The 22,104-nt window shown below is 36.0% G+C and overlaps 1 protein-coding gene across 2 annotated transcripts; it reads left to right on the top strand.

The window, feature by feature from the left end:
• Nucleotides 1-4,475: 4,475 nt before the first annotated feature.
• Nucleotides 4,476-21,308, top strand: LOC150103988 (E3 ubiquitin-protein ligase MARCHF2-like). Of its 2 annotated transcripts, XM_090397023.1 has the most exons (6): nucleotides 4,476-4,611; nucleotides 6,187-6,470; nucleotides 6,580-6,919; nucleotides 11,752-11,873; nucleotides 17,856-18,076; nucleotides 20,900-21,308. In XM_090397023.1, exons 3-6 carry the CDS (start codon nucleotides 6,580-6,582, stop codon nucleotides 21,207-21,209), a joined length of 993 nt encoding a protein of 330 aa, XP_090253149.1. In that variant the 5' UTR covers nucleotides 4,476-4,611; nucleotides 6,187-6,470; the 3' UTR covers nucleotides 21,210-21,308. The 2 variants fall into 2 exon arrangements, with proteins under 2 accessions (XP_090253149.1, XP_090253150.1); XM_090397024.1 differs by lacking the exon at nucleotides 4,476-4,611 and having other exon boundaries at nucleotides 6,115-6,470.
• Nucleotides 21,309-22,104: the final 796 nt, after the last annotated feature.

Below are 22,104 nucleotides of genomic sequence, written 5' to 3'. Positions count from 1 at the left end.
AAAAAATAACATTTTTTTTTAAAAAAATATGAAAAATAAAACAAAAAAAAATTGAAAGAAATAATAAAAATATACCTCAACCCACTCAAAATAATACCAAACCTTTTCCCAATAAGAAACATATTCATTTCACCAACATCCATGGAATTAATACAAACGTTAGTGACAGACATCAATTACACACATCAAAACCTTGTATCTTTTTACTAACAGAACTTCGGTTGGCATTCTCCACGACCACGGTCCACCTCAACTCTTCTAGCTCCATCCTACACAAGTGCATTTTGCAAAAAAGGCAGAAGGTGTGCTTTTGTGAAATCTGATATCACCTGTCAAAGTCTATCCAACTTAGAACAACTCTGACAATCCTGCTGCCCTTTTTGACTACCTATCACTAAATATCGATTTCTTCCAAACTAATTACCCAAATTGTGAGATTGTCCTCCTTGGAGACTTTAACGCCCATAACACCAACTGGCTCCCTCCTGCAACTTCACAGATCAAGCTGAATCATTTGCCATCAGTCATGGCTTAACACAAATAGTCAATCTACCAACCAGAATATCAGACAATCCTCATCATTCTACCAACATTCTTAAGCTTTTCTTAACCAATTCTCCCTCCGAATATACTATGGATGTCTGCTCTCCCCCCTCAGCAACTCTGGCCACACTCTTATTCAAGTCTCCTCTTCAGTTCACCCTCCACCCAGCCAATACCATATGGAAGTATAATTCTGTCAACTGGAATGATCTCCAGAATTTTTATTCTGCTTTTCCATGATCAAATTACTGCTTTCACTCTCATGGTCCAAACACATGCACTGAACTGCTAACTGAAATAATCCTCACTGGAATGAACCTTCATTCACCACTCCACTGCAAACATCTGACCTGTATCCAAGCCCTGGTACTCAAAAAATGTGCCTCTGCCGTCCATGATAAAAATGCAGCTTATGTTCAATGGTTTTAAATTAAAATATGCAGCTTCTCATTCAGCTTACATGATATGTGTAAGCTGAAATTGTAAACGTGAAAAAAGTTGTTAACGATTACAAAGCAGATTTCATAAGAATGAAATGCAATAAACTCACTTCCTGCTCAACTGGCAGTCAAGCCTTTTGGTCCTTTGCTAAAGCTGTTGGGCATAACTTCTGCCCTTCCATGTTGCCACCTCCTCTTGCATCCTGATGGCACTGTGATAACCTCACCCAAGGAAAAGGCAGTCCTTTTGGCATCAGTTTTTTTTCCCTTCAACTCCTGTCTGGACAACCAAAGAAAATCATTTCCTGCACACTTCCACAAACTACCCACTGTATGCACCCTCTAGAATTTTCTCCAAAAGGACATCAGAAAAACTGATTAATTTTGATACTAATAAGGCTCTTGGTCTATGGTATTCCTCCAGTTGTGCTCCAGAATTGATACCCATCCTCTGTTCGTCTATATAAACTTTCATATTCTACTGGCATCTACAAAATCTCATGGAAGCAAGCCCATATCCAGCCTATACCCTAAATGGGGGTTGACAAAATTTAGTCAACTTTCAAACTTGATGAGAAGTTTATCAACAACCAGCTTCTTTATTACCTGGAAACTCATCAATTAATTATTGATCACCAATAGATTCTGCCATTCTAGTTATACGGCTGACCTCCTAACTAATCTCACCTACCTTTGAACTCAGACTATGGAAGGATTTGGAGAAACTCATATTATCGCTTTCGATATTTCTAAGGCATCTGATGTGTTTGGCACTGAGACCTCCTGAACAAACTGCTATCTTATGGCCTACCTTCTACACTCTGTGATTGAATTACCAGCTTTCTCACTAATCGTTCAGTGTGTGTGTGTATCAGGGTAGATAGCTTCCTCTCATCACATTTCCCCACCAATCTGTAATGTCTCAGGGTTCTGTGCTCCTATCCACACTCTTCTTTCTTTACATCAATTACTCCTCCTTTTTCTGACTTCAAATCCTATTTACAGTTTGGCCAGTGACACTACTCTTCATTCCTCTGCATCATCCAATAAACCCTGCAATACTCTAATGTCACATGCCTCAATCTTCCATAACCAGTGACTTGAACACTAGCCTTCTCAACATCCTGAAAAGGGGTGAAGACAGCTTAGTAAATTTCAATGCCAAAAGAAAGAGCTCAAGCGTGCCATATTACCCACAAGAAAAATTCTACCTCATCTCTCATTTTTGATGTTCCAGTTTCCTTTCAAGATCAACTTTCTCTTCTTGGTTGATTGTCACATCCAGTTTATCCTAGTTCGAACATATTATTCACATAGTCTCCTTAGCCTCTAAAAAGCTTGATTTCCTTTAGCATTCTAAACTTCTCTTCTCTTCTTCTCAACTCCTAACACTTTATTAGTCTCAGATCTATCCAACCTTGGAGTACTATTCACACATTTAGGGTGGAGCACCCAAGACTTCTCTAAGAATTCTTGATGATATTCAGAAGAGGGCAATCCACTTAATAGACGCCCCTTCCCTCACAGATTCCCTTCAGTCACCTTATCCAGGCGCTCTGTTTCAGCGCTGTGCCTTTCTATTGGCTGCTACCATTCCTTCACTTTCTTCCAACCATAGAAGAACTAGAACAGCTGCTGGCCAACATCCATACACTGTCATGCTTTGAACACACAGAACTAACTTCTCATAAGCTTCCTTCACTCCATCCACATCTAATTATTTGGAAAAATCTCTCCCCTACTGTTTTTTCCTACTGATTACAACTTCCCACTCTTTGATAAACATATCAGTAGGCTGCATTTTTCTTCTTAATCACTGCCTGCACATGGCACCGTGTTATTATAGGTCTTGTGACCTTTCATGTATGTAGTCAACATAAAAAAAAAATGCTTTAAATGCCCCTCATTTAACCGGTTTTGATATAAGACGAGTCTCAATTCTCTCCTTCTCTCTCTCTCTCTCTCTCTCTCTCTCTCTCTCTCTCTCTCTCTCTCTCTCTCTCTCTTTATTTATTTCCATTTCTTGTATCGGTGTGTGTGTGTGTGTCCTTTAACACTTTATACCCGAAAGAAGCAGACAAACTCCCTTCAGCCCTAACTAGCTTTTTGAGGATCGATGGGTAGTCGGTCTCCGTCCTTCAGCCATCACTTGTAATGAGTTCTAGGCTATCAATGAATAAAGGCTCAGTATATATTTTATATTTGAAACAGTAAGTTCTACGACCGTCTTTTTTTATTGCAAATTAAAACCCGAGTTTCTTGGATGGAAAACCCTTCTTAGTATACTTAAGGGATTTCAACGAAAATTCGTCGCCGGGAGCCTTTTTTTTTTTTCTCTGGGAGGAGGGGAGATTTTTGTTATGTTGCTATGCTTGTGCCTTTCCAGTTAGCCATCCTGTAGTACAAGCTGCTAAGGTAATAGACCGGTGACGAAGTGGGATTTGAAAATTTGAAGTACAGGTTTTTTCCCCTCCCTCACGTTAATTTAAAGTAAGTCGAGTTTCCGAAGGGAAATTTAACTTAATTTCCTCCCAGAAACCATGATTTTTTTATTCAGCAAAACAGGCAAACCGTGAAGAAGAACGAACAAAGTTTTGAGCATACTTCAAAACAACCTACACAGGTACAATGTAGAACTAATTCAAAACAATCCTACATTAACTATCCCGTTGCCCAGTATATTAATGAGGCCATTGCCACACATACTATTGCATAAATTATTAGATTAAAAACAAAAATCTCTGCCATCAATTTCTATTGACGAAACGTTAAATTTTCTGCGATACGTCATACTACACTGGGGTGGGGGGATAAAGAGTGACAGTGTATTACAAAAATTATCTTTCTATTGATATAAAAAATAATCATATGATAAAATGTGAGATTGCAAAGCCATATCCTGCATATACCATTTGTAACAGTCTTTAAGGGAATTAAATTTTCATGAAATAAAAATAAGTAGGATTCTTTTTATTTCGGATTATTAATACGAAATGAAATACATTTCATTGTATTCTGAAAATGAATGTATGAAAATTGAAAGTAAACCTAATGTGTTAACATTTTTCTTTTATCATTCCAATACTAATTGTTTGGCTATTTCGGTGCACTTAATATTATTTTATTGAAATATAAAAGAATCATTCTGGTTCATCCTTGTAGTTTCAACAGTGTACGTGTGTCAATAGTATTTGTTTCATACTATTTGCATTATTACAACTGCAATTTTCAATAAGTCCGGTCGCCGGTAGAATTTTAATATTACAGGGCGTGTCGCCCTGTAATATTAAAATTATAAATTTTAATATTACAAAATTATAAACTTGCAGAAGTTTAACTTCCTTCAAATTGCGAAATGGCATTTCCTGCCCTTCGTAGAAACTGGGAAATACTTCATTCTGTTTAGTTTAAAACCGAGTTGTTGGGATTCAAGTTTTTTTTCTCTCGATTTTTTTTTTTTTATTTCGGTGAAGTGTGAACAGGGCAAGAAATTTCATGTTTTGCAGCCATGTGAAATACTCTTCACACTGCCTTTAGTGATATGTTTAAATGGGTTGAAACGCTGATTCGTACAAAATGGAATTGGAACTATTATTATAGTGAAAATATTATTTTATAGGACGCTCAGGTAAGTTAATTTTTGCGTTTATTTTAATAATTGTAACAGCCATTTGAAACTTGTAAACATGGCATTTCCCCTGCAGTTATCTGAAGATTTAGAATTTCCATGTTTTATTGTGTTTTGCTTTCTAGTGGTCTAAAAATGTTTTACTGTAGTGATATATCGCCAGAATTTTATTTTATTTTATTTTTTTATTATTATTTTGTGGGGAGAGGACGTTTACAATACTTGAAAACACATATGTATTATCCTTTCAGATAAATACAGTTCATTTTTGAAATATAACTGGAGTGTGTGGGGAGGGGGTGAAAAAGAGAGGAATATTGAAGCAATTAAGTCGACATTAAATTAGTAGTGGACCGATTGACGAAACGTTAAATTTTCTGCGATACGTCATACTACACTGGGGGAGGGGGATAAAGAGTGACAATGTATTACAAAAATTATCTTTTTATTGATATAAAGTAATATGAAGACATTCACATAAAAAAATATTTAAAAAAACTTGAGAGGGTTTTAATGCTAACTATACTATATATCACTGTGATGTGACGTTACCCTGTTTAATATTCCACGTCTTTCCTATTTCATATGTAACATCCCCCCCCCCCCCCATAAGGCTTTTGTTTCAGTTTAAAAAAAAAAATAAATAAATAAAAGCACCTTGTATCATTAAATGCTAGAAAAAAATGAGTTGGGCAATATAAGGGAATTTGTGCGCGGATAAAATTTCCAAAAATTTATTCGTAATGAACTTGTTTTATACACAGGGACGCACCAGTAGTGTCCTGTACCTGTGTACAAAATTTGAGTTGGCGCCCCTATACCCAGTAGTGTCCGGAGCCTGTGTGCAAAACTTTAGTTGGCGCCCCTATCCCCCCCCCGCTCAATAAAAAAAAAAACACTTTAAAAAAACGTGTTTTTTTTTTTTTTTTTTAAGTATTTCCTCCTCTTTGGCGCCTGTGTGCGTCGCGCCCCTGTTTATACAGTAATCATACTTAAATAATATTGAACTTTAAGAGAAGAAAAATGTATGGGAAAAAAAAAAAAATCCAACTTAAGGGGAAAGTATACAGTGAGAAACGTCATGGTAGGTGTACTTGTAGTAAAAAATTGTCTAATTTTTCAAATTAGGAATTTTAGAAATGTGAAACTTTCACAATTTAAACATGGTTGATTAGTAAATTTGCGAAACTGTCGAATACTAACAAATCCTATTATTGATTTGTCATGTGATAGATACGCATCATACATTTTTTATAGTTTATCGATGTCTTGGATTTTTAGTTTAAATTGCGAAGTAAGGCTTGGCGAGTCTACTGTAATGATTTGCGATAAAAGGGAAAAGGTGTTATTATTTAAAACAACCCTCAAGTACAGTTAGCTTATAGCTACGAACTATTTTAACATTGTACTTTCTTGAACAGTCATACACTGGCTTGGGTGGGGCAACTGAGTGGTGATTGCTTATCTTTATTAATTTTAAAATCCACTTTTGATTATAGTTAATGTGTATATCATGTTTAAAATGTTTTTCCTGACGTGGATATTCTTTATCATAATACGCATTATATTTTACAGACCTATTTGGTGTTAATCGGAGAGAATAAATGTGAATTGGGATTGCGCCGGAATATACAAATTGGAGACAAGTGTATGGACATGATGGCTTTCACCTATTTTTAAATCCCCCCCCCCCCCCTCATGCTGTTCGTTTTAGCATCCATTAGATCGAAAAAGTACTTGTTTGCTGAACTGCTGGCTGATCTAAACATTTAGCGAAATTACATGGTTATGAGAGTACAATTTCATATAAATTTTGTAAGGGAAACCTTCAAGTTGTCGCTGATCTAATCAACTTAAAGGTAATTATTTTGATACTAAATTCCGTTTACATTACTATAACTCTAGTTTGTCTTATTTTGTTTCGAGATGGAATTTCTTCCGATAAAAAAAGTTGTTTATATTTTTTAGATGAACAACGAAGTTGTTTCTCCACCTCAAAGAATCGACCCACTACCAGTGAATGCAGAAGACACAGATCCATCGGTTCCAGTAACCTCATCAACACCGATTTCTTCCACACCTGTCACCCCTCTTCTACCTTCTTCGGCCACTACTGCCAGCATAAGTATAGGTCGTATATTTGTTTATAATTTTTCTCCATCAAGAACAAGTCAGCCATGTAAAAAGCCGCGTCCAAGCACTGGCTCGTACGCTATTCGAACTCTTAGCGGCAGCAGTGGACCCTTCTGTCGCATATGCCATGAAGGAGAAGAAGTAGAAGGACTAGTGTCGCCTTGCCATTGTGCTGGTAAAACGTTTTTAAGTTCGCTATGGGAAATTATTATTACTTTTAGTAGCAGTTTACTATATTTGATTTTAAAAAAAAATAAAAAAATAAAAAAACATTTTTATAAACTGTTTATTTTAGAATCAGATTTGTTCCCCAATTATGGCCAACCATTAAAAATTTAAAGCCAATGCTTCATCATTAAAGGGTATTTTTTTTTAATGCAACGCCTATAAAAATGATCCGTACAGGTACACAATAGCCCGGATGTGCTCATTTTAGTATCGATCGTTAAGGGATCGAGTTAATTCCTCATATATCCAGCTAGTAAATAATTTGAATACGTGTAAGTTTTTTTTTTTAACTCTTTCCCACAGCGTGATTGAATTGCATGCATTCTTTGCATGAGAGAATAGATAGCATTTTATAAATACCCAAATCGCTTCTTCTGTTTCTCCTGTGTGCACTAGTCCCTGACTCTTATCTGATTATATTCTGTGAATGTGTCCCACTGGATTTTAATTCACAACAATTGTCATCTGTATATTGTCACGCTTAACATTTCTCTTTGGTGGTTGGTCATTACATCAGTTGCTAATCAGCTTTAAATTTACAGTCCATTCTTAATTAGCTGACTTTTTAAAATTACACGGCACTTTAATACCGTTTGTCTAAGGGTTAGTAATCCCAGTGGGATATTTTCTCTATAGACAAACGATGGTACATTTGCAATACGTTGCAGGGGTGTACAGTTCTCACCGGGTGAAATTCTTTGCTACCTAAGACTTGTACAAAACATCCTCGCCACAGAGGGGTTCGAATTCAGTGTGAAAGCGAAGACATTTATCTATCCACTCATTTGAGTCTTTAAAAAAGCCATAAAAATAGTAATTTTTTTTTTACTTTTTTTTTTCTTCTTCTCGTGAACTGTGATTATTTTGACATATGGATACATAATAGAAAAATTCTAAAAATCAAGTTGACTCGATTTGATTTTTAGAACTTTTCTATTATATATCCATACCGAAATTTAATTACTGTTCTCAAGTATATTGGTATCGAATGAATGTCACTGAATACAGCAAAATCGAACTGAAACGTTTTTTTTTTTTTCTGTACTCAGTGGTGTGCTGGAGTAGGCTTGCACAAGCCGATTGTTACATTTTCAAGAATTTTCTTAACCGGTGTTAAATCGACAATGGCTATAAAATGTAGAGCGACACGCACTTCGTTTCACAATAGCTAGTTACGTGACAAGGAAAATCCAGAAGGGACGCGCTTTTTCGAACATCCTTCGTGCTTCCTTTTCCTCTTCTCTACGAGTCACGTATAGGGATTATCTCCGCTAGCAATTTTACAAGCATAAATATTATTCAACAAACATCTGCTTAATTTTATCTCCACCGCTTCTTCTTAGGGTGATGACATTCCCGTGCTCGACGTTTCTAGGGGTTCTAGAATTGTTGTGAACCTGATAAGGTCATTATCTTAAGAAGAATCGGCTCAAGTAAAATTAAGTGGTTGTTTGTTAATGGAATGCGTTTATATATGAGCGAGCCCGTTAAACATTTATCAGCATACACCCGTGGTTGTACTGCATAGTAGCTTTGTTGTGAAAGTAGCGCTCTTACAAAAAAAATAAAATAAATAAAATCTCATTTTTGCAAGGGGAGCAGACGATACTCCTTTAGTCCTGTTTGAAAATCGCCGGTATGTTTTGCGTATTAGACAACAGATATTCCTCATCTTAATTTGTATTTATTCGTGCGTATTTCCATTTCAAATTTTCTGAGAGTGAGGAATCTTACTTATTCAATGACTAACTGGCTCTGGATTCGGCTGGAGGAAGGGGGTTATAACTTATAACCGGTTTACGGTTTATACATTTGGGAAACTTGAGGATGGTATCAGAATAGAATGGTCTTTCACAGGAGCCTTGAAATAAGGTGTGGTGTAACTTGCGCAGCCATCTGCCGACAGACAACAAATTATCTGATTCCGAACTATTCGTCACACAATATTTCGTATGAAACAAGTCTCCCCCCCCTCAAAAAAAAAAATAAAATAAAATTCCCGTGGTCTGTAAATCCTGCTTCAGTAACCGTGGCTACTATATCTTTCAGAGCAACCTATCTCCACAAACGGCTTTTCCGTATAACTTACACGACTAAATGCAATTTTTAATTATTCTAAATCTTATTGCGAACAAAAAGAAAATCTCAATGGAGTGAGTACCACTTAGGCAATATGGAAGGGTTATCCCAAAATCTCTCCCTTAAAGGAAAAGTAGTTATCATTTTTTTTTCTTTTTTAAGCACATGGTGTTTCGGCATCTCACTGATATTCTTTGTTTTCTGTCCTGTATTAGGAATTTACAATATGGAACCCACCCAAGCTTAATTAAATAAGCAATAAGATTTGTCTTATTTGTTTCATACGAAATACTGTGTGACGAATAGTTTGGAATCTGATAATTTGTCTTTCAGCAGACAGCTCCCAAGTTACGCTATATTTTATTTCAAGGCTCCTGTGAAAGACCATTCTATTCTGATACCATCCTCAAGTTTCCCAAATGTATAAACCGCCAATGCACATCTGCGACCAAAAAACTATTTCGAAAATCATGTAGTTTACAGGGCAGTTGGACAAAAAAAAAAAAAAAAAAAGCAAAATTAAATGTTTCATTAAACAGTTTCATGTAGTTAGTCAATATAATTATTGTTGATGTCGCTACTGAATATCATATGCACTACTGAATATGATATTCAGTAGTGTATTATGATCTCTATAGTTACCAAAGCTTAGTTATATATAATGAGCCTCCGTAGCTCAGTCGGTATTACGAAGCCCTTTGGTTGGAAAGATCTGGGTCCATGACGTGAAGAACCTTTTTATCTGATCTCTTTCGACTAAAGGTGAGTTAGCCGGTCTCGTAAGGAGGTGGGGGGTTTTTTCATCCTTCAAAACAAGCAAACCGGTCGCTACAGTCATAAATACTTATGGCAAGGAAGGCAACGGGAAACCAACCACCTTGTGTCATATCTACCTAATAATCAGTTGCAACCCTCTCAAAGAGAGGATGTATATATAAAATACGTACTGTATTTCGCAAAATAATGATAATTAAGATTAGCAACACGAGCAGATAGCAATTCTCTTTAAAGTTATTTGGAAAAAGAAAAAGTGAATAGAAATGAAACTCAACTGTTAGCAATGCATGAAGGTGGAAACAGACTGCCTACCAATTTCTGAAAGTTAGGGCTAAGAATTTCATCTATCTCTTTGGGAAATTGAAAGCATTACTTGAGTTTTTTAACGCGTTTATGCCTTTCATTCCCCCCCCCCAAAGGGCATAAACAGTATCTTTTCGCGTAACTTTCAGAAGTCAGTAGTTCAACTGACAAAAATGCAGTGTGTTAAACGGAAAGAGACTAACGAACTGTCGCCACCCAATGCGTGACTAATCCTAACTTATTTGTATGTTTATCGTACGTGTTTCACAGCCGATTTTTCAGGTTTAAAAATCTGTTGAGTTAGTAACCCGGAAACTTAATTTTATTGACTTCGCATGGTTTCCTTAAATATGAAAATGTCATTCTTTGTATCTTTTTATTCTTCATTCTGCTCTAAGAATAACCAACCCCCCCCCCAAAAAAAAATATATATATATTTTTTTTTTTTGCCTTCCGAGCGAGAAATTTATGCACCCATGTGAAACGTTTTAACACTAGCCGATTGGCATTAGATTCTTTAGCATCCGTTCCAGAGATAATCATTTATAATATTTTCTGATGCTTCGAAATCAGAAGTGGAATTACAAAACAGCATGCACAAGAGTATGAAAAGCAGAAAATGATTTCTGATGGATGATTCATGGCCTTTTATAATTCTTGTAATAAAAATAATCAGGATCTTTAGTCACTGTATCTCTCTTGATAGTAGTTTCACTCCATTTCGAAATTACTTTAAGCATAACTTTAGTAGCGAGACTAAGATTGCCCCTCCCCCCACCAGAGTTACTACTCACTTTTCCATTTTATACGAATTAATAACGGAATCTAGACAGAAGCGAAATATGGCAACTTAAGTGTTACACACGAGATCCATTTTTTTGTTTTTATCATAATCAAAAATTTTACTAAAAATGTAAATACAATTATGAAGCTTCCATGATAAAAGTTTACACCAATGCAAACATAGAAATATGGTTTCTGAACTCGATTCTTTCTCTTCAAGCAGTATAGAAGCTATTATCCACACTCTTGCTCGGCTGGTAACATATGATGAACAGACAAAGCGAACCTAATTAGGTATTCTTGCTTTTTGCTAGAAACACCGAATAATATGAAATGCTCTTTTTCACGGTTTATTTTTTAGGTTATTCGCGTATTTTTTGTGAGTAAAAGAATCATTGTAATATCTGCTGAGGAAGATTGAATTAATGTCAACTATTGCATATACGTCACAAATTGAACTTGTTACTAAATAGTAAATTCAGAAGCAGGAGTTTTGTTTAGAGTCAGGATTATTATTAGAACTGTGTGTGTGTGTGTGTGTGTGTGTGTGTGTGTGTGTGTGTGTGTGTGTGTGTGTGTGTGTGTGTGTGTGTTTTTTCTCATTGTATATGAAACAATCCCCAGCCTCAGCAGCTCAGTTAAAATGATTTTACAAATACCTTTGGTACTCTTGTGCTGTAAAAGCCTACTTTAAGAGTATAGTTCCTTCAGTTTATAGAGCTACTAATTTCTATTCCTACCCACACATTCCATGACTTCATTGCTATAGTAGAGTGATATTGATGAGACTAAGTAATTACTTAATACAGTTAATGAGTTTTTTCCCCTACTTCTTAGGAAGCTTAGGACTGGTGCATGTGTCTTGTATGGAGAAGTGGCTTAGTATTGCTCATACTACCAAGTGCGAGATTTGTGGTTTTACCTTTCGCGTTCATTTGTCATATCCTCCATTTTCAGAGGTAAGCAATTTAACTATCGAAATAAGATTTTGCATGATATAAAGTACGTGGAATTTATCAATGTTTTTAAAGCAAGAATGAAGAAATTGTAATGCACTTCGCTATTAACAGCTAAACAAACTATGTATCTATCCATATATTCAGTAAACACTACTGAATGAACGAACACGTGTGTGAAATACACTATCTACAAATAATTGTCCGGACACCCCTGTTGTTTTGAAGTTATGGAACATTCCAGGTTTGTTAATAACATAAAAACCGGCACAGATAATAAGAAGCAGTATTCCATCGTAGCAGTTGAATACAGGTGATATGACAACACATCTTGAACTCAATGACTTAAAGAGAGGTGTCATCGTTGGCTCATATTGATGGCATGTCCATCCGTGCCATTGCTGCTCAGCCGGAGCATCCAAAATCAATGACTGGCTATGTGATCAACAAATGGAGACGTTCTGATATCACTAGTGCAGGAAAACACCTAGGGCGACCCCGAAAATGACTGACAGAGATAGGAGGGTGTTAAAACGGGTGGCACGCAAAAACCGGCTACAATCGACACAGGCCATCCGTGATGAGTTCCAGAGCGCCAGTAACACCATGGTAAGACTAATATTGTACGAAGAGAACTCCGTTTACTGGATTTCCACGGAAGAACAACATCAACAATAAAGGTGGGTCGTCTGGCCTGGTGAAAAGAGCATGTGAATTAGACAATTGACCAGTGGGAAACTGTACTCTGGAGCGATGAATCAAGATTCACCTGTTTTCAGTCTGGGGTGGAGACAGCCTGGTGAAAACGCTTTTTACCATAGTGTGTTGTACCTACAGTAATGTTTGGAGGAGTAATGGTATGGAGTGCATTCAACTGGTTTGCAGTGGAACCACTGGTCGTTATCCGTGGTTCCATGAAGGCAGCTCATGATTATCCAGAATATCAGTACCTTGATATTCTGGATAATCAATTGCTGTCTACACTGGAGTTTTTATGAAACGGACCAGTGTTACTATCAAGACAATGCTCCATGCCACAGAGATGCAGCTATTATGGAATGGTATGAAGAGATGGGTGTTAAACGACTGCCCTGTGCAGAGTCCTGATCTCAATCCCATCGAACACCTTTGGATTGAATTGGAGCAGCGTTAAGATCCAGAGCAGCGCGTCCTAGACCTGTCGCTGAACTCGGTGTTGCTTTGATGGAGGAATGGAGATAAATTCCACCTGATGTCTGCCGCACATTGGTAGAAAGCCTCCCACAGAGGGTGCAGGTGGTGATCAAAGCTAAAGGTGGACATACCCGATATTAGGGTTTGCTTGCTGGTATCAATTGTAAATTGCTAAAGTGTCCAGACAATTATTGGTATGTAGGATAAAAAATTCATTCGGAGTGGAGATTTATAATCAGGCAAGTGATAAAAATCAACAGCTAAATTGCAAAATCAGTTAACTCAAATGCTAACCAGTCGAAGTTCACATCCATAAATATGTTTCAACTTATTGTTACTGACAATCAGGCTAGGATCACCGAACGGTGGCAGTTGTCTTTCATACACTTTCCCCTAAAAAAAAAGCCTCCATTGATAACTTTGGTATGAGCACTGGCGGTTCGTGACTTGAAATCGTGGGAGTGCTGCAACTTCCGAAATATACAGTACACACTGTAAATACAGTGTACACATGCATGTTTGGATAAAATATCAAAGTTATGGTAAAAATTAAAAAAAAATAAATAAACATGAAAAAGTATTGTTTATTATTGATAAAGTTATACAGTTTGGTATAATTCAAAATTACTTAAAAATAAAATTCATTTATCATAACCCCAATAATGTTCTAAAATAAAAACTGTGACAAATGTTATGTCTTTAATTGTAATGTCCAAATATTTAAAGAGACAGAGAAAACACGATAAGCACTCTACTACTGGCGCAAACTGTATATAAACAACAGTGGAACTGCTCGACGGACAGTGCCGCATTAAGCTAATAGCTCGCATCTCACTATGACGTGCATATGCTTGCGCGCTTAGCAATATGACACTGTGGTAAACACGGTGCTGGCTGCTAGCGTCCTTCGCCCTCCTAAGTGCTACAAGATGGATTTTTATTATATTTTATACAAAATAAGAGAATTGTATAGGATTGTTCATGATAAAATTAAATATTACAAGAAAATATAAATAAATTAATAAATATATATATAATCGAGAAAAATTGGGGTGCTGCAGTTCTGTAGTGCCTTTTTTGTACGAGTCGCCCCTGGGTATAAGTGAACGCTTGAAAAATGAAAACTTGGTTGCATTTTTATCTGTCTTCAAAAAGTTGGGACTAAAGGAGCTTCCGTACTTTTTAGGGTTAAGGCACTTTACTTTTGAATTCTGACATTAATGATATATTAAACATTTTTATAACTTGTTTAAATTGAGTAGAACTGTCATTAAGTTATAAGTTTATTTTTCGTTTGTGAAAAGAGCGATTCCTATTATAGGTATTCCATATGCGTAAAATTGCGCATACGGATGTCTTATAATTACCAAAACAAGCCTTAAAGTACAAGCCATTAGGAAAAAGAAAACCAGGACGTCCTCTTAAACGATGACTTCTAAGGCCGGAACAGGCCATACTAGGCCTAAATCCTTGATACGTATGATGAGGATGTCTTATAGCAAGCTTCCTCCTGTTTCTACCCGGTAAGCATTCTTCCAATGGTCGTTGCCGGAATAGCGCTACGCAGAACTGTGTGTTACTGTAAGTAAATAGTAACTTATCTTGTGACTCCCTGATTGTGACAGAGCATCGGAAATTGTCATTTTAGAGAAATGTTGCCAGCCGGAGTCGGATCTATTCTTAGTCGCATTACTTTTCTTTTCCTGTTTCCTTTCTGGACATCCTCCCAAAAATAGTCGGATACCAGCGTTCTTCTAACAATAAGCGTTCCATTATAATAAATACTCTTACGGTTTAATTTTTTTTTCAGCGAAATAATGAAAGCAAGTTTTTTTTTTCGTAGTAAATGCCTTTCTGTATAAATACTTTCCTCTATTTTCAACTATAGATATAATTAACAGCCTTACCTTCTGCAATGAATAGAACCTTGCTACTAAAGTAAGTTGTGATCGAAAGACTGCTTAGTTTCTAAAATAAGCCCCTAAAAAAATAGCGAACCGAGCTACCTATGAATCCACAACAAAATTTATAGGCCTAGGGTGTTCTGCAAATCTAGCCATCGCAATTTTCATTTAAAGCAAAAACTAATAAAATAGGCTCAGATTTTCGAAATTAGACCTGCACAGCGTCAAAAACATATTAAATATGTGGATTTGTTTTTGGAAATAAATCTAAATAAAAAATGTAAAGCGGCCTTTGGATATACAGTCATCGCCATATGTGAGATAACTGAGCTGCTTAAAACAATTTCAAAATACGAAATATAATCAATTTTTCCACTTCGATTTTGACATATATGAACAAAATTAGCCGAACAGGTACACGCGCGCGCGCGCGCGCACACACACACTCTCTCTCTCTCTCTCTCTCTCTCTCTCTCTCTCTCTCTCTCTCTGTGTGTGTGTGTATATACATACATACAGGGTGTTCGGGATAAATTTGACATATTTATAATTAATTATATTTTTCCGTAAGTTACATGTATTAACACACACTTCTCTTCATTTAAAAGTTTGGACCCTTCTTCATTCATATACAAGATGTCAGAAAGGATGGATAGCTGGAACCCACCTGAATCATGGAAGAGAATAACTTGTATCATGATGATTCGTGCCCGCCATCAAAATAAGGATATTACGACTGCTGCCCAATGCTCCCTGAATACAGTAAAAACAATCAGGCATGAACTAGAGACTTGCAATGGTGACTACGAGGATGTAGCAAGAAGAAAGATCCCTAGCAGACGATCTGATTGCGTTCGTACAGCAGAATTCCTCGCAAATCTGCAGGAACAGGTGTTGAAGAACCCTGGCATTGGAATTCAGGCTTTGTTCGTGGAGTTGCTAACTGTAGTCAAGCCCTGGATAACAAGGGTAGCCAATGGTAGGCCGTATGTATGGCAGCAGGATTCGGCCCCTTGCCACACCTCTGGGAAAAGTCAAAAATGGTTGTCTGAAAATTTCTACGACTTCACCAGTCCAAATGTTTGGCCTCCAAACTCCCCAGACCTTAACCCCATGGATTATTTTGTATGGGGCGCAGTTGAAAAAGACACCAATCGCACTTCCAGTAATACAAAAGCCCAGTTAATGGATAAAATTAAAACAGTTTTTGCGGCCCTTCCCCCAGGGAGACTGTAGCATCAGCTTGTTCGAGGTTCCGAAGCAGAATTGAAGCTAATGGTGGTTATTTTGAGTAAATCTTGTTGATAGTATTGTAATTAACTCTGCCTGTAATGTTTTTTTGTCAATTCATTAAATTTAATAGATACAAAGAAGATTTTCTTTTTCCTTACGAAACTGTCAAATTTATCCCGAACACCCTGTATATATATATATATATATATATATATATATATCATCATACGTATCAAGGATTTAGGCCTAGCATGGCCTGTTCCGGCCTTAGAAGTCGTCGTTGAATCGTTTAAGAGGACGTCCTGGTTTTCTTTTCCCTAATGGCTTGTACTTTAAGGCTTGTTTTGGTAATCTTTCTGTTTTCATTCTTTGGATGTGTTCCATCCATTTGTTTATATTTTTTAATTTTTTCTATTACTGGTTCTTGGTTTAATTCTTTCATAACATCTTCGTTTCTTTTGTGATGAAATAGGGTATACTTTGCAGTTTTTCTCATAAACTTCATTTCTGCTGTTGTTAATCTTCGTTTGTCTTTTTGTTTTATTGTCCAGATTTCGCTTCCATACATTAAGACCGGTAGGGCTAATGTATTGTATACTTTTAGTCTGGTTTGTTTTTGAACAAGGTTTGGTTTAAATATAGAGTTGATTATACCTATTATTTTTAAATATTTTGCAATTTTTACGTTTATATCTTTTTCATTTTCATGTGTGATCATACATTCTAGGTAGTTAAATGAATTCGCCTGTTCTAAGATCTTGTTATCTATTACTATTTTAGTTCTTGCTGAATCTTGTCCTTTAAAGGCCATAGTTTTTGATTTTTCCGTTGATATTATCATGCCATAATCTTTGGATATCTCATTTAGATTTAAAATAGCTTTCTGTAAGTCATCTTCAGAATTTGTAATTATTTGGTCGTCTGCAAAGAGGCGAGTGTTTAAGTTAACTGTAGGTGAAAGTTTAATTCCTTGATGTAAATTTTTACTCCATTTTATTATTATTTCATTTAAGTAGATATTAAAAAGAGTTACTGAGAGGGGACATCCCTGTCGGACCCCTTGGTTTTCTCTCTTGCAGAGAGATAAAAACTTATAAGTTTTTTACCTTGGGTATATACTATGTTAAAGATACCAAGCAATTTTATAAGCTAGGTTTTAAATCTTTTTTCCCAAGTAAGTCAAGTTGGCGCCTGAACATAGTTCAAGTGTGAGGCAACTCGTGGTAAAGGTGGAGTAAGATGAGGTCACTTTCCTTAGTCTTTCCCCTAATGCAAAACATCATGCATCTCCGCAAGGGGATGTGCTTTGCATTAGGGGAAAATACTAAGGAAAGTGATCGATCTTGCTCCACCTTTACCACGAGTTGCCTCAGACTTGAACTATGTTCAGGCGCAAACTTTACTTGTCTGTTTGCTTATTTCGGAAAAAGAATAAAACTTAGCTTATAAAATTGCTTGGTATCTTTAATATATATATATATATATATATATATATATATATATATTTTTTTTTTTTTTTTCTTCCCCTCTATTTAAAGAAATTGGAAACATACTTAAAGTATATTGCATTAACTGACAAGGTGCATTGCTATCTATCTCGTGTTGAAACATTTTTAGTACATGTCTTTTCTATTATAATACAATTCGCATTTAACAAAATCATTTTCTTTTATAGTGGATCCGGTACGCATCAAGCGCCGCCTACCATCGAAGTTTAATAGGAGATGGCCTGTGTTTCTTGCTCCTGACTCCACTAGCACTTATAAGTACTTTCTTGTGCATAGATGGTGCTCGGAGACAAGCTTATTTGAGAAATCATGTGGAAATGGGATGTTTGATAGCATTAGCAACTTTCTTGATAGTCATATATTGTGTATGGACCAGCTTAACTATAAGGTTAGTGAAAAATGCAGTAATCGATATTTACGTAATATTTACGTCATTTTCATTGTAGAACCACACTGCATAACAGATCTATATAGAACTCTACAGTATGGTAAGAAAGATAATTTGATCTGCCAGAACCACAGTTGGCGTACATTTTCATGTGATGTTTTAAAAAATCATCAAATTCACTTAAATAATTCACTTAAAAGCAGTAAATTGCTTTGCTGGTTTCTGAATAAATTAGCCACTCTCATTTCTCCTTTGTTCCATTCGCCTTTTTACAGTAAAAACGTGATATATTTACATTGCTGATTAGAATGCTGATGAAACTTCATCAGCATTCTATCTGTTAAAATGCAATTACCCCCCCCCCCTAGTCGTTAACGGAGTATTGCAGTTATGTGCAGTGTATTTCTTGGATTGACCCTTTTTTGCTGCACAATTTACTTATTGTGTCTCTTTCCAAATAAAAACGAATTTCACATCTGCAAAAATAAATAAACAAAATGTTTGTTTGCATTGGAAATATTATGTCAAATATTTATATTTTTTTAAATAACATTCATTGCAATAAATATGACATTTTGCTTCCTTTCCTCGCAAAATAAGATTATATGGGTCGCACATTTCAATTTTAGGAACGATTTATTTTATTTTATTTTTTGAAACAACAAATGGTGTTAAACTGCATTACTCGGGGTTTCCAATTGTGAGTCTTTAATTTATATCCAAGGGTATTTTATCAGAGATTCTACGCCTTTTGTCTTTTGCTTAAAACTGCAATAGTACAATTACTTTGGAAAAATAACGAATTCAAACAAAAAGAAAGTACCAAATGTTATCTAGCAATGTGTGTGTGGTGATAATTTTGGGAGGGGGAAGTTAGCCGTTAAAGGCAGAATTAATTCTGCTATGAAAATTTTGGAAATAAAATTTCACTTTGATGCATGCACCTACACGTTTCAACAGATAAACTGTAGGGAAAATATCACTACTTCAAAACTGCCGCATAATATCGAAATTAGCCGAAAATATGTACATAACAGTTGACTTCATGACTGCCGTTTATTTTGATTTGTAGTGAGTGATTAGGGGGGGAAAAGAAAGTTGAAATGCAAAAACCAACAGATTACTTTATAAAAAATTATGCATTACTTCGAACTAAGATTATGAATAAAATAGGAAACTTAATTTGGAACAGATGGAGACTGTATTCATTTTTAGATTTGGATTTTCATGAATTTATAAAATAATTGTTTGACAAAGATAATTATCTTCAATCAAGTTCTTGGAGAATTTTAAAATGTATTGGCGATTAAAATAATTAGCAAAAAAATTGATAGTGATATTGATCTTCCAAAGTGATACAATATGAAGTGAAGAAAGTATGAAAGGATTCCTTATTTTACGCTCGCATTAAAAACTATAATTATACGATAAAAACAAGCAGCAAAATGAATATAACTCATAGGTATTTAGTCTGATATAACTTAGATTCCGGTTACCGAACCTACGTTGCTGTAGGCCACAGAACGTAGCTACTACGTACGCCAGGCAGTGGCGTAGCTAGGGTGGGTGCGGAGAGACTGTATTTTAAAATTTTTAATTTTAAAATACAGTCTCGAGAACTCAGTTCTAGATATTGTAATACTACTGCGAATTTTCCTCTACAATTGCTGTAAGTGTTGCTAGTTGTGAAAGGAGTTTTTCTAAATAAAATTTGATTAAGAATTACTTACATTGCTATGAAATAGACTTCGTCAATGTTATCGACGATTTTGCTAAGAGAAAAGCAAGAAAAATAAAATTTTAGAATGTGTAAGGCAAAGTTTTACTTCAAAAATAGCGATAGTGTTTTAATTTATTTTCCTATACGTCGTTTTGACTTTTTGTAGTATTTTTGGTGTGTATTGAGAGGGACGGCAAACTCTGGGATCGCCCCGGGCGGCAACAGCTCTAGCTACGCCACTGACGCCAGGTAATGAAGTTAAGTGTTGTTTTCAGCGTGAAGGATTATCGACCTTCTAATGGACATGACCGTCAAACTACACTGTTATCCATGTTCTTTCAGCAGTTGGACAGAATATTATCCAGGTTTGCTGGACGTGTATATACGTCCAGCAAAGAAATGGTACGCTTACATACATGAATTTTATGGAATACAGAGTTCCTGTTAGTTTTATATTCTAAGGAAAGAACAATGTATTTCAAATGAAAGCGGGAAGCCCCACAAATTTTTCCGCGGCCTCTAGTTTTTATATTATGAATTTAATATTTAAAAATAAGTATTTTATTTAGCAACTACAAGTTCGCTGTTTTTTTATTGTTCTTTGTGAGGAGTAAGGTTTTAAAATGAAGCCCCCCCCCCTAGAGAGTGAGGCCCCATCTTGCGCCTAATGGTAAATGCGGCCCTGACTAGACTGTAGGATCTTTTTTTCAGCCTGTTTTAGATTAGTCGGCCTTTTGGTATCGGGTAATTATGGTTCCTCTTGGAAATGGTTTTTATTCGTCAACTGAAAACTCGACCATAGATACCATTTCAGACAATATGCATTGTTACAGATCATGAGTATAGCAGCTCTCTGCCATACTGTTCTCACAAAGTGCCTACGAAATCATGAATTGTTTTGTGCCGGCTATCACACAGGTAAAAGTGCAGTTTTGCTGTACCTCAACCATGGAAAAGTTATTCAGGGAGGAAACAGCTTCGCCTGCTTCCTTTTGATTTTTCAGTCGTATATAATGTTGAAATCGAGATATTGATCAGTTCAAGGATCGTTTCCTTTTTTAATAGTTGAAAAAGATTTTAACTTTGTATTATTTCAATTCCAGATATTACTACACCAGTTGGACTCATTGGAGAGTAACTAATCCACATGTCAAGCTGTTAATGATTAGACGATGTTCTTCAAATATTCCCACCAGGAGCACTTCGCTTCATACAACAAATGAATCAAGTTTGTCTAGTACTAGCACAGTGGATAACACACAAGTCAGGGACTTCCTGGTTAGTCGTTTACAGCAGTCTGCAGTTCATGAAGCAAGACCTGGCCTTAACGAAATAACAAATGGAGTTCGTAGGATGGGTGACAGCGATCAGTCAGACTATAGTTTAGTATCGCCGTTCACAACACGGGTGTGACCTCTATTGGAATCGGAGAATTCCATGAAAAAATTCGACTTTGTCATTTAATACATTCTGCACAATTTCAGCAGGCTTTAAATATTTTATCAGTGTTACTAGTTCCGTCCTTGTATTTATTATTTATTTGTTCTTGTATTCGAAATGTTTAAATTTTAAATAAAATATATTTGAACATAAATTGTTTCAAATTTAGTGAACATCTCGTATTATTCCTTTTTCCTATAGTCAAATGGCTTATATAGCATCGATTCCCCATGCGCCTACGAAAGGTTTATAGTATATTTAATAAAAGTACGCTAACGATTAAATAATCCTAGAATCCCACGCTTGAGACCAAACATGCTTACCGAGTCGATTCAATCTCTGCCACAATTCTCTGGTTAATTACTGATCAAACCAGACTATATTTCTCGTTATAGAGGAGAAAGAAAAATATATATTTACAATGCTACTTCCCTTGTTATACCCAGAAACAAAGTGTCATACTGGCACTCAAATATAAACAAACACATCAAGTAACAAAGGGGGGGGGGGGGGAATTGCCTCAGAGTACTCCTAAAGAATAGTTATCTTAATATTCAATATTTTGCAAAGGCCGTCAAACGTTTGGGATCATATATGATTAAACAGACTTCAGAGGTGCAGGTTCTTCATTTTAAATGACGCATATAAAATTGCTAAGTTATTAAAGGAGAATAAAGTAAAATTCCCCTTCATGCTATGACAAGTCTCCATGATACTAAATTCGCCAAGACAACCTCATTCACCACTTAAGAGTAAAGGCCGTCTCTCTTCACTGTGTACCGCTTAATTAGTGATAGCCTTGGGCCATCTATCTCTGATTGGTACCAGTGGGGATTGAACTGCCCACTCAGTCTCCAATAAGTTAGAT

Source organism: Typopeltis vanoorti, chromosome 8 (assembly GCF_054136105.1).
Source record: "Typopeltis vanoorti isolate ZY-2024b chromosome 8, IOZ_Tvanoo_1.0, whole genome shotgun sequence".
NCBI lineage: Eukaryota > Metazoa > Arthropoda > Arachnida > Uropygi > Thelyphonidae > Typopeltis > Typopeltis vanoorti.
This window is presented reverse-complemented; position numbering and strand designations above follow the sequence as displayed.

Bases quoted from the DNA above. Each gene is read 5' to 3' on its own strand.
- LOC150103988 (XM_090397023.1), top strand. From the start codon at position 6,580: ATGAACAACGAAGTTGTTTCTCCACCTCAAAGAATCGACCCACTACCA. The intron at 11,874-17,855 runs GTAAGCAATTTA...TTTCTTTTATAG, and splicing joins CATATCCTCCATTTTCAGAG to TGGATCCGGTACGCATCAAG. The intron at 18,077-20,899 runs GTTAGTGAAAAA...TTTCAATTCCAG, and splicing joins TGGACCAGCTTAACTATAAG to ATATTACTACACCAGTTGGA.